Below are 16,379 nucleotides of genomic sequence, written 5' to 3'. Positions count from 1 at the left end.
TCTCTTCCCCCTTAGAGATCAAGACATTTGAGTTTAAATCCCACCTCTGATACTACATGTGTGACCTTGGACAAGTCCTTTCCCCTCCCTGGGCCTCCGTTTCCTCATCTGTAAAATGAGAGGATTGGACTAGATGGCCTCTGAGGGCTGTGCCAGCTCTAGATCAAGGGGCCTGTGATCTCAAGCTCTCTTCCACTGCCAAGATCTGCAGTGCTTCTGGGCTTGCTGTGTAAAGTGCCTCGCTGGCTTTCCCCAGTTGACTCTTCTAGACCCAGAGACCATCACCCTCCTTTCCTTCTCTAGTCTAGTCAGACTGGTCCACTTGTTGTTACTGTCCCTGCCTCCTCAGCTTAGAGGCACCTGTGTGAAACCTCCCCTAATTCTGCTGTTTCTTAGTTCCTGTTCCTCTCTGTCTCTCTGTCTTCTCTCTCTCTCTCTCTCTCTCTCTCTCTCTCTCTCTCTCTCTCCTCTCTCTCTCTCTCTCCTTTTCTCTCAATCTCTCTCTGTCTTCTCTATTTCTCTCTATGTCTCCTGTCCTATCTCCTGCTCTCTCCCCCTTCTTTATCTCTCTCCCCACTCTCTTCCTTTCTTTCCCCCTCCCTTTCTTCATCTCTCACTGCCTCTCTCTCTGTCTCTGCCTTTGTCTCCCACCTCTCTCCCTATCTCCTTTTTTCTCTCGCCCTTTCTCTCTTTCTCCCCTTTCTCTCTTCCCCTCCCTTTCTCCCTTTTCTCTCTTCCCCTCTCTTTTCCCCTTCCTTTTTCTCTCTGTCTCTCTCCCTCCCTCTCTCCCTCTCCCTCTCTCTCCTCAAATTATGTTGTATTTATCTGTTTACAAGTTGCATTACCTTTGTAGAAAATAAACTTCCTGAAGGCAAGAACTGTCCTGTCTATGTCTCCCTAGAATCTTGAATTGTGCCTGGCACTTACTGGGTACTTAATCAATACTAATTGAGCTAGGTTGAATTTATGATTCTGTAAGAAAGCTCCCAAAATGAGGCCTACCCTTTGCCTCTTTCTGAAGTTTCCAAGTATCACTTGCTCTGAGCATGTGCTCCACTGAATTTTAAACTTGTCTCAGTTGGGTAAATAGGACAAGTGTTCACCTCACATAATCTGAAGTCTCTTTCAGGCCACAGCATTTCATGGTAGCCTCTACTGATAAAGACTAGTATAAATAGTTCCCAGGAAGGTGACAAAGGAAAAAGAGAAGAACAAAATTCTGGTGACTTTGAGGGTGGAGCCAGGGAATTCCTGGCTATCAGTGAAATTCTCCTGGTCAGAGCCACAGGGGAGAAGAGGCTCATGGGAGGAGAGGCTCATTGGTGGAAAGGACATCTCCAAGCAGCCTAGGAAAGCCTATCCCAGGTTAAGACAGGCCTATCGAGCTTGGCATTCTGTGCCCTAATGTGGTAACAGAAGATGCTTCTGTGGAAGACCCCCTCTGATATCACCCTCCAAGACTTAGGCTATTATTGAAATACCCTTAACTTCCCTCTTCATAAACCTTTGCAGATTCATCTTCTATTAATTTACCTATGCCCTTCTTTTTTCTTTTTTTTCTTTTTTTTTTTTGGCTTTTAGGCAATTGGGGTTAAGTGACTTGCCCAAGGTCACACAGCTAGTAAAGTGTCAAGTGCTGGGTCTGAGGCCAGATTTGGACTCAGGTCCTCCTGACTTCAGGACCGGTGCTCTATCCACTGCGCCACCTAGCTGCCCCGACCTATGCCCTTCTTGAAACTGATTTTTATGCATAATCTCATTGGATAACCAATATTTCTCAAAAATTCAATTCAACATTAATTAAGTGCCCACAGCAGTGGTTCTTGAAGGTTGTGACACGGATCATTTGGAGCCTGCTATGTGCCAGGAAGGCAGCTAGGTGGCACAGTGGCTAGAGCTCTGGGCCTGAAGTCAGGAAGATCCGAGATGAAATCTAGCCTCAGGCACTTACTAGCTGTGTGGCCCTGGACAAGTCACTTAACCTTTGTTAGTCTTAATCCACCAGAGAAGGAAATGACAAATCACTCCAGTATTTTTGCCAAGAAAACCCCACGGACAGTATGGTCATGGGGTCACAAAGAGTCGGACCCAACTAAAAGAGTGAACACCAAATGTGTCATGCACTGTGCTAAGTGCTAGGGATACAAAAAAAGGCCAAAAGCAATCCCTACTCCCAGAGAGCCCTCAGTCTAATGGGGGAGACAACATGCAAGTAATATACAAACAAGTTTGTTAGAGGATAAATTGGAGATTAGCAACAGAGACAAGGGGTTGGGAAAAGACTTCTTGTAGAAGGTGCGATTTGGTAGGGAGTTAAAGGAAGCCAGGAGGTGGAGGTGAGGCGGGAGAGCACTCCCGTCAGGGGGGACAGCCAGTGCAAATGCCCAGAGCTGAGAGGTGGAGAGTCTTGTCTGAGGAATAGCCAGGAGGCCAGTGTGACTGAATCACAGAGTATGTGTCAGGGGTCAGGTATAAGAAGACTGAAAAGGTAAGAGGGAACTAATTTACGAAGGGCTTTGAATGCCAAGTGGAACATTTTGCATTTGTTCCTGGAGGGGATAGGGAAGCAGTAGTGGGGAGAGCCTTGTGGCAGGCAGCCCCATCAGCAGCCACTGCAGTAGTGGGGAGAGCCTTGTGGCAGGCAGACCCACCAGCGGCCACTGCAGTAGTGGGGAGAGCCTTGTGGCAGGCAGCCCCACCAGCGGCCACTGCAGTAGTGGGGAGAGCCTTGTGGCAGGCAGACCCACCAGCGGCCACTGCAGTAGTGGGGAGAGCCTTGTGGCAGGCAGCCCCACCAGCGGCCACTGCAGTAGTGGGGAGAGCCTTGTGGCAGGCAGACCCACCAGCAGCTATTGGAATGGTCCAAGTGGGAGGTGATGAGGGGCTGCACCAGGGTGGGGGCAGTGTCAGAGGAGAGAAGGGAGCATATTTGAGAGAGATTAAGAAGATAAAATTGAGAGAACTTGACACAAATTTTATATGGGAGTGAGAGAGAGGAGTCGATGATAACACCTAGATTTCGAGCCTGGGTGACTGGGTGACAGTAATGGGGAAGTTTGGAAGTTTTCTAGGAGTCACATTGAGAGATAAAACACTGAGCCTGGAGTGACAAAGACCTGAGCGCAAATCCTTCCTCATAAACTTACTAGCTGTGTGAACTCAGGCAAGTCACTTAACCACTGTCTGCCTCAGTTTCCTCAACTGTAAAAATGGCGATAATAATAGTATCTACCTCCCAGGATTATCAGGGCAGGTAGGTGGCTCAGTGGACAGTGTGCCAGGCCCTGGTGTCAGGCAGACCTGAGTTCAAATCCAGCCTCAGACACTTACTAGCTGTGTGACCCTAGGCGAGTCACTTCACTCTGTCTGCCTCAGTTTCCTCATCTACAAAATGAGCTGGAGAAGGAAATCACAAACCACTCCATTATCTCTGCCAAGAAAACCCCAAATGAGGTCCCAAAGAGTTAGACACAACTGAAACAACTCAATACGAGCAACCTTGGATTATCATAATGATCAAGTGAGCTAATATTTGTAAAGCACTTCGCACAGTACCTGGCATATGGTAGATGCTATATAAATGCTAGTTAGTGCATTATCATTTTTATTCAGAGGGAAAGCTTTGAGGGGAAAGATAATGAGTTCAGTTTAGGGAATGCTGAGTTTCAGAAAACACCCAGCTCAGTACGTCCAAAAAGCAGTGGAAGGTGTGAGACTGGAGGGCAGGACGCTTGCCCAGGGCCACAAGGTAGTATCCGAGGCCCGATAAGTCCAGCCGTCTCCTCTGCCACAGAGCTGCTTTTAGCCAGAGAACAAAGAAAAACAGAACCACTCAGCCCTTTTGTTTCCTACTCCTCCATAAAGAGAATGATATTCAGATTGCAGATAGTAGAACAGACTCAGCTAAGAGGCAATTGAAGCCAGGGCTGGGTGAGGAGATAGTGGGATTGCATTAAATGAGTTTAGGTCGCCTGCATTCCAAGCCCCTGAAAGAATCCAGAGGGCTCATTGCTGACCCAACAGTCAGGGAGCTTTGAGGAAGTGGGGCGAAATGAGAAAGCAGACAGCAGAGCGTTGGAGCAATTTTCAAAAAGGTGAACAAAAGAGTGTGCAGATTTTCCCAGCAAACTTTACATCGGCCCCTACAAATGTTCTCCAAAGGATGATTAAACAGCTGTTTTGTAGTTATCTTTGCAAAACACAATGGTCATTGGCAGGAGCCAGTTATAGCAAGCCAGGTGCATCTGGGGGAGTAAATGAGCAGAGAATCATGGGAACCTAGATTTAGGGCTAGAAGACACCTTAAAAGCTGTCGGATCCAAGCCCCTTGTTTAGTATAGGCCTAGGGAGATGAAAACAAAAAAAAAGAATCCAAGCCCTTTGTTTTACATAGGCCTAGGCAGCTGAAGGGCAGCTACACGGCTCAGTGGATAGAGCGCTGGACCTGGAATCAGGAAGACCTGCGTTCAAATCCAGCCTCAGACACTTCCTAGCTGTGTGACCCCAGACAAGTCACTTCACCCTGTTTGCCTCAGTTTCCTCATCTGTAAAATAAACTGGAGAAGGAAATAGCAAACCATTCCAGTATCTTTGCCAAGAAAACCCCAAATGGGGTCATGGAGCGTCAGACATGACTGAAATGACTGAGGAACAGCACCAAGGGAAGAAGTGCTTTATCCGGGATCATGTAGCTAGTAAGTGTCCAAGGCAGGATTCGAACCCTGGCCTAGCCTGACGCCAGGTCCAGCACTCTCTATCCTTTGTTCTCCTCTGTCTTTATCGGAGATACTGGGTCTTGGCAGATCCAGGGCAATGCCTGGATGTCCACAAGGCTTTTGATAAAAGTCTTTTATATTCCTATGGGCAAAACGGAATGATTCCAACTGGGTGTTATTGCAATCAGGTGGCTTTTGAACTGGCTGAATGAGTATTCCCACTGATGATTGATGTCAGCCTAGAGGGAGGCCACCTTAGTGATCTTCCAGTCCAGTCAGTAAGCATTTATTAAGCACCTACTGTGTTGGGCACTGTACTGGGTGTTGGGGAGGCGCAAAGACAAAGTAAAAATAGTTCCTGCCCCAAGGAGTTTGCATTCTGTTGGGGGAGACACAATGCATGTACACAGGCGTGTACTACATACATACAAACTAGATACCAGGAAACCTGGGAAGAGAAGGCACTGGGGAAGCAGTAAAGGGTTTGTGTGGACGGTGGTGCTTGAGGAAAATCTTGAAGGAAGCCAGGGATTCTAAGAGATGGGTGTAAGGAGGGTATGGTGGCTGGCCCATGCAAAGGTCCAGAGGTAAGAGATGAGAGTGGCTTGTTTGAGGAACAGGAAGAAGGCTGGACCCTAGAGTGCCTGGAGGGGAGTGATATGTAGAGTTTATATTCGATCCAAGAGGTAGTAGGGAGCCACTGGAAATGATTGGGGGAGGGGAGTGATATGGTCAGACGTGAGCTTTAGGCTCAGAAAGCTTATGTGACTTGCCCCAAGTTGCACAGTGAGTTCATAGGATCTTAGGGTCAAAGTTTTAGAACCAGAAGGGACCTCAGAGACCATCTAGTTCAACTCCTACATTTTACAGATGAGGACATTGAGGCCCAGGTTAGGGAAGTGACTTGCCCAAGGTCACATGGGCAGCTAAGAAAGAACACTGAGCCTGGAGTTAGGAAGTCCTGAGTTTAGATCCAGTTTCAGACACTTACTAGCTGTGTGACCCTGGGCAAGTCACTTGACCCTGTTTGCCTCAGTTTCCTCAGCTGTAAAAAAAAATGGGGATAATAATAGCACCTTCCACCAGGGTTGTTGTTGAGAATCAAATGAGATAAGCATAGTAAAGCACTTAGCACAGTACTTGGCCCATAGTAAACACTATATAAATGTTATTGTTGGTGGCGGTGGGTGGTGGTGTTTATATAGCATCATAAATCTATGGCTGGAAAGGATCTCAGAGACCATCTAGTGATTTTACAGATGAGGAAACTGAGTCCCATGGAGCGGAGGTGAATTGTTAGGTCTCCTAACTCAGTATTTCCTTCACCGGATCACCATTGCCTCTGATTGGTCTTTTTCAGTTAGATATTTTTATCAATGACAGCATACCGAATGAGTGAACAAGCGAATGAAACATTTATTAAGTACTTGCTGTATACCAAACACTATCCTGCACCCTGGAATCCAAATAGGAAGGCAGATCAGTCCCTGTTCCCAAGAATCTCACGTTCTACTTGGGGGAGACAGCATATGGGGGAGACTGCAGGTGCTGGTCATCACATAGATTACTGATGTCTTAGATGACCAAGTCAGGTTCCAGGAAGAGCTCAGCAGCCTAGAACACTGCACGGTATCAAAGAAGTTGAAAATGTACAGGGTCATATGTAAAGTCCTGCCCTTGGGCCCACCGAGTCAAGAGCAGAATTCTTAGTGCGTGGCTCGAGAGTGACTGGGTCAGGATGCATGTCCCTTGGGATTTTCATGACCTCTCAGCTCCGTGTGCCTTAGCAACATGGACAATGGTAAGAAAAGATGAAAATGCAAGCCACGGAATTTTGATTCCTCTTCAAAACCCTGGTATGAAAAATAGATGCTTGATTTTGTTTGGGGTTGGTTGGCATTCGTGGGGGTAGGAATGGGGAGGGGGGAGAGAGCGAGGGCTTATGGAAATTAGAATGGCCAAAATGAGAGGTTGAATCTCTACATTTCAGTGTCCCATTACTGAGTATAATCTTCTTGCTAGTGATACGTCCCAATTTTCTCTTCTGCCTTGTACTTGGGTACCTAAATTGGATTGTTTCCTTAGTAACAAGAATTATCAGATGATTTATTCCAAGCTGATCTATGGAGACTTGAAGCCAACAAGTATTCACTAAGCATTTCTTGTGCTGTCCAGCATGGAGAGAGATACAAAGGAAGCTCACTTTGGTCCCTGACCACAAGAAGTTTATGGTCTAGTTGGGGGAGACGAGACTTACATACATGAAGCAATTAGAAGATGGAACTAGGCAGCATAATTAGCTCCCAGAACGTGGTGTAGGGATATCATCCATCAGGAAAGGGCGAGGGAGACTTGGGTTGAGCCACATTTGTCAAGGAAGAGTTCCTGAAGGGGCTGGGACTCGAGGTGGGCTTTTGAAGGATTGGATCAGCTTTTAAACAGTATCTGAACGAGGGAGGATAAAGCAGAATACAACATCAGAAAACATGTGTCTTTGCATGGTAGAGCCATCTGGGGAGACAGGCTACCCTGCCAAGGAAGGATCGCATTATAATGTGCTAAGACTCTGGAAAATGTAAGCAATGCTACTGTTATGTCTTTCTGTTTATATTTCCAGGGTGATCCTGGCCTGCCTGGGTACCCAGGTACTCCTGGCACTCAAGGTGCCCTGGGAGATATTGGTTTGCCTGGTGCTCCAGGGAGCCCTGGGGTAAAAGGACGGCCAGGCTTTCCCGGATGGCCAGGTAACATTTTTCTCTTTTAATTCTAATTTTTGAGCAGCCCAGGTTTCTTCCGTTCCTTCCTCTTTTCCCCTGCCTCTTGCTGCTGGCTCTTGGGCAAAATCAAGAGACAGAGATAATCTGTTTTATTTGCCTGGTGCTTGGATCCGACCCCCAGATCTGATATCGACTTTGTGCCGGCCATTTCCCTTTCTTTTTTTCTGAGCTGCATTTCTTGCAGAATGGAGAAGGGCCCCAGCAGCTCAGCAGGGGAAGATTCTGAGACCTGCAAGACAGTTGGTTTATACTACTTTCCAATTTGGACTGCTAGCTGCAGGCCAATTAAGGAGCCTGACTATTTTCATAGGTGATAATATTCACAGCTGAGCCCTGTCCTGCTTCTGGTTCCCTTGGAAAGTTTGCCACCGGTACATAGGAACCCAATGGGTGGTGATGGCACAGTGGCGGCCCAGTTCATTCAGCTAACAAACGGTTGAGTGACTTGAGTAAAAGAACTGAGACTGAGTTATCTTATTATCGGCTCCCTTCATGCTGGCTGTGTTCAGCGCTGGCTGCTTCACTTCCCCGGCAGTATGGCTGCCTGGACCATCACTGAGCTCTTGACTCTGAAACATATTTCTCTGACTTCACTGGTACTGACAATAAACAAGTCCCTTAACTTTTGAATCTGATTTCATGGGGAAAAAAAGAAAAAAGACTTAGTATGTACCTTTTTTTTTTACCCTCTAATCATTTCTCAGTGTATCTCCCTTCACTTTGAACCCTCTGTTATAACAAAGAAGAGCAATTAAGCAGAACCATTCCGCTTCTCCAGTGCTCTACCTGTCCATTGAGAGAACGGAAGCATGCTGAATTCATCATCCATTCTCTCCGACTAAGATTTGTTATTGAGATATATAGATATAGATAGATATAGATATATACCACCAAAAGGGAGTCTGGTGCAGTTAGGTGTCACAGTGGATGGGTTGCTAGTCCTGGGGTCAAGAAGACCTGAGTTCAAATCCAGCCTTGGACACTTCCTAGCTGTGTGATCCTGGGCAAGTCGCTTCACCTCTGTCTGCCTCAGTTTCCTCATCTGTAAAGCACTTAGTGCAGTGCTTGGCACATAGGAGGTGCTTAATAAGTGTTAACTCATTATTATTTCCATTGGTATTATTGGAGTCCCTATGTGTGTTGTCCTCTTGGTTCTACTGAGGCTGCTTACATCAGTTCATGCCAGTCTTCTTACGTTTCTCTGAATTCCTCATATTTGCTATTTGTTTTGATTTGTTTTGTTTTGTTTTCTGGACTGAAGCTGTGATTTCATTGGTATGAGGAACTCCCAATGTGGTAATCCCTCTACCAGTGTAGCTCAGTTGTTCTGTAACTTTTGGTTTTAGAGAATTGCTAGACACCTAACCTCCCAGGGCCCCAAGCAACTTTCTTGGCATTTCTCACAGAGCAAAGCTATCCCTTTACCTTCACAAATTCCATTTTCCAACTTTTTTCATCTTTTACTAGTGAATTGTTTCCAATTTTTGGCCTCCACAAAAAGTCTGTTCCAAATATTTTGGTATTTGAGGGCCCATCTTACTGTGTATGTCCAGTAGTGGGATCACTAGGTCAAAGTTGAGTGACTTTAGTGAGTTTAGTGACTTTTTCACATAATTCCAAATTGTTTTCCAAAATGGTTGGATCTGTTTACAGCTCCACCAACAGTGTATTCACATGCCAGTATTTCGATGACCTCTCCAATGTTGACTATTTCTGCTTTTTTCCATCTTTCACAATTTTATGGGTATGAGTAAAAACTCAGAATTTTTTAAACTTGTGTTTACCTTATTACTAGTGATTTATAGTATTTTTCATATGACTGTCAATAGTTTCCTTTTCTTCTTTTGAAGACTCTTTGCTCAGATCCTCTGATCACTGTTGTTTTAGAGTGGTTCAGTCTTTACAGGTATTTCTAAGATCAGTTCTATGTACTGGGTATCTCAAAAATCTTAGTATAGAAGCTTAATAAACTCAAATAATAACAGCTTTAAACTGCACTAAGACTTTTGGGACATTTGTGTGTGTGTGTGTGTGTGTGTGTGTGTGTGTGTGTGTGTGTGCGCGTGCGCAGATGTATGCACGCACATGCGTGCATGTACAATAAAACCTCTCTCCCTTTCTCCTTCCCTCCCTCCCTCCCTTCCAAGGCCTATTCCTCAAAAGGTAATGGTCAAAGTATATGACCAACGATTTTTAAAAGAAGAAAAGCAAACTATTAATATCCATATAAAATGTTCCAAACCATTGATAATTAAACACAAATTAAAATAATTTTAAGTTTTCACTTGCACCTAACAAATTAGAAAAAAACAGATCAATGTTGGAGAAGCTGTGGGAAGACAAGTATGCATACATAGTGTGTATGTACAGATATTAATGAAACCATAAGTCTGGAAATCATACGTCAAGTATATTTGTTCTAGACTTGTGATTTCATTTCTGTAGGGAAGTCCTGGTAAGGAAAGTCCCTCAATCAACACAACACTGTTCTCCAGCTTGTAGTGGAATTGCTTGAGGCACTGAGAAATTAAGTGACTTGCCCAGGGTAACATATATGTCAGAGACAGGACTTGATCCAGGTTTCCCTGACTCTGAGGACAGTTCTCTATTCCTCTCATATATTCAAGAAAAGAAACAACAAATATGAGGAATACATATATGTGCATGTATATTTTTCCACACCTGTTATTTCATTAGATGGTAAACTCTCACTGCATATCATCAACTTATCTATAACTCAGAGTCTTAAAGTGTTGCCTAAAACTTGGGGAAGTTAACTGACTTGTGCATGATCACACAGTTGTCTTATACATTTGTGTCAGTTGTCTGTGTTGTATGGATAATAGATTTTGATATTATCAGAAATATTTGATGCAAAATTTCCCTCTTCCCCCTTGGGGCAGCTAGGTGGCGTTCAGTGGATAGAGTGCTGGGCCTGGAGTCAGGAAGACTCATCTTCCTAAGTTCAAATCTGGCCTTAGACACTCATTAGTTGTGTGACCCTGGACAAGTCACTTCACCCTGTTGGCCTCAATTTCCTCATGTATAAAATGAGATGGAGAAGGAAATGGCAAAGCACTCCAGGATATTTGCCAAGAAAACTCCCAAAATGGAGTCATAAAGAGTCAAACATGACTGAAACAACTGATCAATAAACAACAACAATTTTTTTTCCTACTTGACAATTTCTCTTTTTATTTTAGCTGTGTTGATTTCATTCATGCAAAAGCTTTTAGCACCAGTCCTGGAGTCAGGAGGATCTGAGTTCAAATCCGGCCTCAGACACGTAACATTCACTATCTGTGTGACTCTGGGCAAGTCACTTAACCCCATTGCTTAACCAAAAACAACAAAAAAAGCTTTTATATTTTATGCATTCAAAATTGACTGGTTTATCGATGATCACTTTTATTCCTTGTTTGGTTACAAATTCTCCCCCCATCCATAATTGTGTAAGATACCTCTTTTCATTCTCTAGTTATATTTTTGGAGGGTGGGGGGTGTTGTTTATGATGATATGGTCTTTTATGTTTATTAGATATAATCTGAACCTACTTTCTGCCAATTGCTTTCTAGTTTTCCAAGTAGTCTTTGTCAAATAGGAATCTTTCCCTGAGTAGTTTGTGTCCTTGGGTTTATCATACACTGCAGTGTTATATTCAGTGGTTTCTGAGTCTCCCACATCTAGTCTATTCCACTGATCTACTTTTCTACTTTTAAAGCAGTACTGAATAGCTTTGATGATTATTGCATTATAATACAATTTGAGATCTGGTAATGCTCAGCCCTCTTCACTTCTGCTTTTTAAAATCATTTCCCTAGAGATTCTAGATTTTTGTTCCTCCAAAGGATTTTGTTATCATTTTGTCTGGTTCTATAAAGTATCTTCTTGATAGTTTTATATAGTACTAAATCTGTAAATTAATTTAGGTCATACTGTCATGTGTACTCAGTTGGCACAACCCAGTAACAAACAATGAGTATTTCTCCAAATATTTATCTTCCTTTATATCTGTAGAGAGGCAGCACTGTATGATGGATAGAGAACCTTGAAGCTAGAAAGACCTGGGTTCAAGTCTTATCTCTGATATGTACTACATGACCCTGGGCAAGTCACTTAACCTTTCAGTGCTCTAAGGGAATTCTCCAAGACTGTACATCACAGAGAAGGTGCTGACCTGTATTGGTAAAGAGAATTTCCTCATCAGGGAGTTTTCCATACCAGTGAAATCACAGTTCCACTCTTGTCTTATCCTTATATTGACAAAGAATTCTTGGGAAACTGTACTTATACAATTTATGTGAGTGTCTTGATAGGTTAATTCTCACATATCTTGTGAAATCTGTAATTATTTTGAAGGGAATTTTACTTTCTATCGTTTTCTCTTGGTCTTTGTTAGCACTATAAAGAAATGCTGATGAGTTTTGTGGATTTATTTTGCATGCTCCTACTTTACTAAAACTATTAATCTTCTCGTTAGTTTCTTTGCTGATTCTCTGGGGTTTTCTAAGTCAACCATCCTCCAAAAATAGGGCTATTTGGCCTCTTTTTGCTGATTTCTGTTCCATTAATTTTTCTCACTTTTCTTATGGCTACAACTAGCACTTCTAGAACTTTGTCAACTAATAGAGGAAGAGGGAACAGCCTCGCTTTACACCTGCAAACAATGCAAATTTTTTGGCTTTAGAGATATAATTTTAGTGGTATTAAAGATGTACCATGAGCCATTTTGACAGCGCATCAGCTAGAAATACCTTCTAGGAGGCTGACATGCTTGAATACATTAAAGCAGCTAACAACTGTCGTTTAGAGATTTGGACCACCTGGCCCCTTCTTTCAACACCTCTACCATAAGTCATGGTAGTGGAAAAGCAAGCATTTTGTTTGCCAAATGGGTGGGGATCCTCTGAAAGATGTGACCTTTCTATTGGTTTTGTTGCTTCTTCTTCCACCATTGGGCTAGAGAGAAGGAAGCAGAGCAGCAATCTTCTCTAGCACCTTTCCTTTTAACCAAGATGGCCTGACTCCCTTTAGGATGTACTAGATCCAGTAATAAAGGAGACAATGTACTTTGGAAACACATCCGATTGAACCTAGCAGACTGAAGGCACCCAGTAGGCTGAGTTATTTGTATTGACAGCCTGCCTAGTTTCTAAATCTATTTTTCTAATTCCTATATTGCAGAGCAAATGGATTTAAGCCTGGTGTGCAGTGGTGTTAAGAATTTTTTGCTTTGTTTATGAGTGTCACAATGCTAACAAATGAATTTGCGATCTTAAATCATCCCCCCCAAACAACTAAAACTATGCCCAATGAGCACCAACACCTTATATTTATCCTTTCTTTTCTTCATTGTGTTTCTGTACCAACTCTGTAAACTTTAATTCTGGAGCATAACTCTCAAAGCAATACTGTTTTTCTTCTGCTTTTCAATTCAGGATCTTTTCCACAGGTACTACAGGACTTCCTGGACCCAAAGGTCTGGATGGCCCACCTGGCAGCCCTGGTATCCCAGGACAGTCTGGTCCTGTAGGTAAGTAGGATGTTATGTCATAATTACAGAGATTGAACTTCCCTTTGGGTGGGCCCGGTTCCTGCATGGGATATTACTTTTCAAGAAGTAGAGGCAAAGTGACCAGTTACCAAGTTCTTGTTCTAGCTACAGAGTGTACTCTCTCACAAAGCTATTTCAGACTATTACCATTATGGATGATTATCTTTGGAGCTCAATTGGCAGCCATTCTGTAGCTGAATTTCTGAAAGGATGGCCCAGGATTGGCTGTTTGACAGTTGCTAGCAAAGGGTTCTCCCTTTCTTTGGGCCTTAGGGTTCCCCACCTGCAGAATCTGGCTCGAGCAAATCAGTCCCCTCACAGTTTCCCCCCGCCTTCCCCTCCCCACATACATATCCCAGAGCCAGCCTCAAAATTAAAGACTCAGGATAGCATTCTCTGATTTGGCCCTTGGTATTTGGGGCAGTTTTATTTCCAGAGATGATTTTGGGGAGAAGTTTTATGTGACTTTGTCACTTTAGGTGGTGAGGGTCAAAGGTTATATGATAAGAGGGGGACTGTGGGAAGACAGGGGATTGCTTATTGGAAAGCTTATTGCTTATTGCTTTTGTAACTTACAATATTTGGTTCTTGTTCTATAGGCAGTCAGGGCCATCCTGGTTCCCCAGGATCTCCAGGAGAGAAAGGGAAACCTGGTCAAGATGGAATTCCTGGGCCACCTGGACAGAAGGGTGAACCAGGTAAGGTATTTTCTCTCTACGCATCTCCTATTCACCTTTATGACTTTTTCCTTGCAAACATACCACAACATTCCACCTCTTTTTACCCCATTGCCTCCCTCTGCCTTGCTGAAATCAACCATGCTAAAGTCTCCATGTACCCCCCTTAATGTTATTTCCCTGCATATTCATCTTCTACTCCATTTATGGAGTTATGTCTCACTTTTGTCCATCAAACTATCTTCTTTCCATGATATAAAACTGTCCAGATCTTTTTACCTCAATCAGGTAGTTCAAATACTGGGTACAAGAAGGATGTTTTTGTCAGAGGAGTGCTCCTGTCACTTTAGGATTTAAATAGGGAATTCATTGTGGGTTGAAATGTAAAATAATCTCGAAATCAGTTGTTCTGAGTTGTGTCATTAATCCTTTGGGCCGGGGTGGGGGTGGGGGGGTTGTTGTTGTGTCATGGCAGGTCAACCAGGATTTGGATTCCCAGGACCTCCAGGAATCCCAGGATTTCCTGGTAAGGTTGAAGTTGGAGCAACTGGAAGAAATTCTCTTCTAGATCTGATTCTTGTCAACAGGGAAGAACTGGTTGTTGTAACCTCGCGGCAGGTGTACAGTTGTGGAGAAGAAGGTGGACCAATTCCGTGGACCAACATTTTACCACTGAAATTGGGCCAGGAGGACTGGGAAACTCTCAAGAATTAAATTGCATTGATCAGAATGATTAAGTCTTCCAAAGTTGTGTGTCTTTACAGTGTTGTCGTTCTCTTGGTTCTGCTCACTTCATTCTGCATCATTTCTTACAAGTCTTTTCAGGCTTCTCTAAAACCATGCCTTTTATCATTTCTTATGGCATAGTAATATTCCATTGCATTCATATGCCATGATTTATTCAGCCATTCCCAAAATGGTGGGCATTCTCTTAGTTTATAGTTCTTCGAAACAACAGAAAGAGCTGCTAAAATATTTTTATGTATAAGGATCCTTTCTTTTTTCTTTGATCTCTGGGATATAGACTTAATAGTGGTATTATTGGGTCAAAAGGTAAGCATAGTTTAGTCACTTTTGGGGTATAGCTCCAAATTGCTTTCCAGAGTGGCTGGCTATACCAATTGACAGGACCACCAACAGTGCATTAATGGGCCTGTTTTTCCACAGCCCCTCCAACATTTGTCATTTTTTGCCAAAATGAGTGTGAAGTAGAACCTCATAATTCCCAGAGATCGATAATGAAGCATGCTGCTCACCTCTTGAGAGAGAGATGACAGATTCAAGTTGCACGTGTGGTTATTATTGTTATTGTTGTTAAATCTAATGGGATCTTGGGCTTTTAAGAGAGGCCTGGCTTCCATGAGTAAGAAGGCGATAGTCTCGTAGTTTTATACCTTGACCAGGCCAAATTTTGAGTATTATGTTCAGACCTTTAGGAAGGAGAGCATCCAGAGGAGGATGACCTTCTCTGGTGAAAGGCCCTGAGTTCATGTCATATGAGGATCAATCAAAGGAATGGGGGTATCTAGCCTAGAGAAGAGAAGCTTCAGGAGGAAAAAGAGAGCAGGCTTCAGATATTTGAAGGGTTATTATATGGAGAAGGGATTAGACTTGTCCTTTTTGGCCCAGAGGGCAGAACCGGCAGCAGTGGGGAGAAGAAGGGCCTAACATAAGCTTGTTGTCAGGAAAACCTTGCTAGCATTCTGAGTTATCCAAAGGGCGGATGGGTTGCCTCAGAAATTGGTAGGTTCTTCCTTCCAGGAGGTATTCAGGCACATGTCAGGTATGTTGTTGGGGGTGGAAGCATTGGCTGGCCTAGCTGGTCACTGAGGTCCTTTCCAAGTCTGACTCTTATGACTCTGTGAGAGAGTGAGTTATAGGGTCAGGTAGATATGAAATCCAGGAATGCTGATAAAGTCCCCAAAGTGCCAGCCTATTGATTATGAATATTTTGTACCTGAAATAATTTCTAATCTGTAATTGTAATTTGCACTATAATCTTGTTCTTTCATTTTCATAGGTGAGAAGGGTGATGAAGGTTCACCAGGCACTCCAGGAAAGCCTGGCCCTCAAGGCCCAAAAGGTGAACGGGGCTATCCTGGCTTCCCTGGCATACGAGGGCCCCCAGGTCCTGCTGGCTCTCCAGGTCAAAATCGAGAAGGTCTCAAAGGGAACCCTGGGCCTCGAGGTCGTCCTGGGAGACCAGGTACATTTGGGAGCATCAGGGAAATGGTCATATTATTGTCTATTATTTTGTCTTGCTGGTAGGTTATTTAGTATTTAGAGCTAGACGAAATTTGCAACTTAGGGCTGTGTTCCAAGTAAACAGCTTGGTTTATGCCCAGCTCCATTGATTTCCATGGCATCCACCAATTCCACTTGATACTGGATGTCATCCTCATTTACTTAGAGAGGAAGTAAAACTCAGTAACTGACATATTAGTCTCTTTGTTGAAGGGAAAGCTCTGCTGATAACCTGGCAGCAAAATCCCACGGCCATGTTGCAATGCAGGCAGAACTATAATATCCCAGAAATAATTTTCATGGGTACTCAATCTACTTTTTTGGACTGGACCAAAAAAATGTCTCCAAAGTTGGCTGCATGATTCAATGTCATTGGCACAATAAACAGATTTCATCTTTCCTAGGAACAGG

The 16,379-nt window shown here is 43.6% G+C and overlaps 1 protein-coding gene across 1 annotated transcript in view; it reads left to right on the top strand.

Moving 5' to 3' along the window:
- COL4A5 (collagen type IV alpha 5 chain) overlaps positions 1-16,379 on the top strand; it is a 205,167-nt gene that overhangs the window by 144,353 nt on the left and 44,435 nt on the right. Inside the window, exons 37-41 of the mRNA XM_020967263.2 lie at positions 7,333-7,459; positions 12,946-13,026; positions 13,647-13,745; positions 14,200-14,250; positions 15,745-15,930. Coding sequence (XP_020822922.1) covers positions 7,333-7,459; positions 12,946-13,026; positions 13,647-13,745; positions 14,200-14,250; positions 15,745-15,930 — 544 coding nt within the window. The remainder of the gene's footprint in view (positions 1-7,332; positions 7,460-12,945; positions 13,027-13,646; positions 13,746-14,199; positions 14,251-15,744; positions 15,931-16,379) is intronic.

Source organism: Phascolarctos cinereus, unplaced genomic scaffold (genome assembly GCF_003287225.1).
Source record: "Phascolarctos cinereus isolate Bilbo 61053 unplaced genomic scaffold, phaCin_HiC Scaffold_8;HRSCAF=390, whole genome shotgun sequence".
Lineage (NCBI taxonomy): Eukaryota > Metazoa > Chordata > Mammalia > Diprotodontia > Phascolarctidae > Phascolarctos > Phascolarctos cinereus.
Note: the sequence above shows the minus strand (reverse complement) of the source record. Positions and strands in the feature narration are given on the sequence as shown.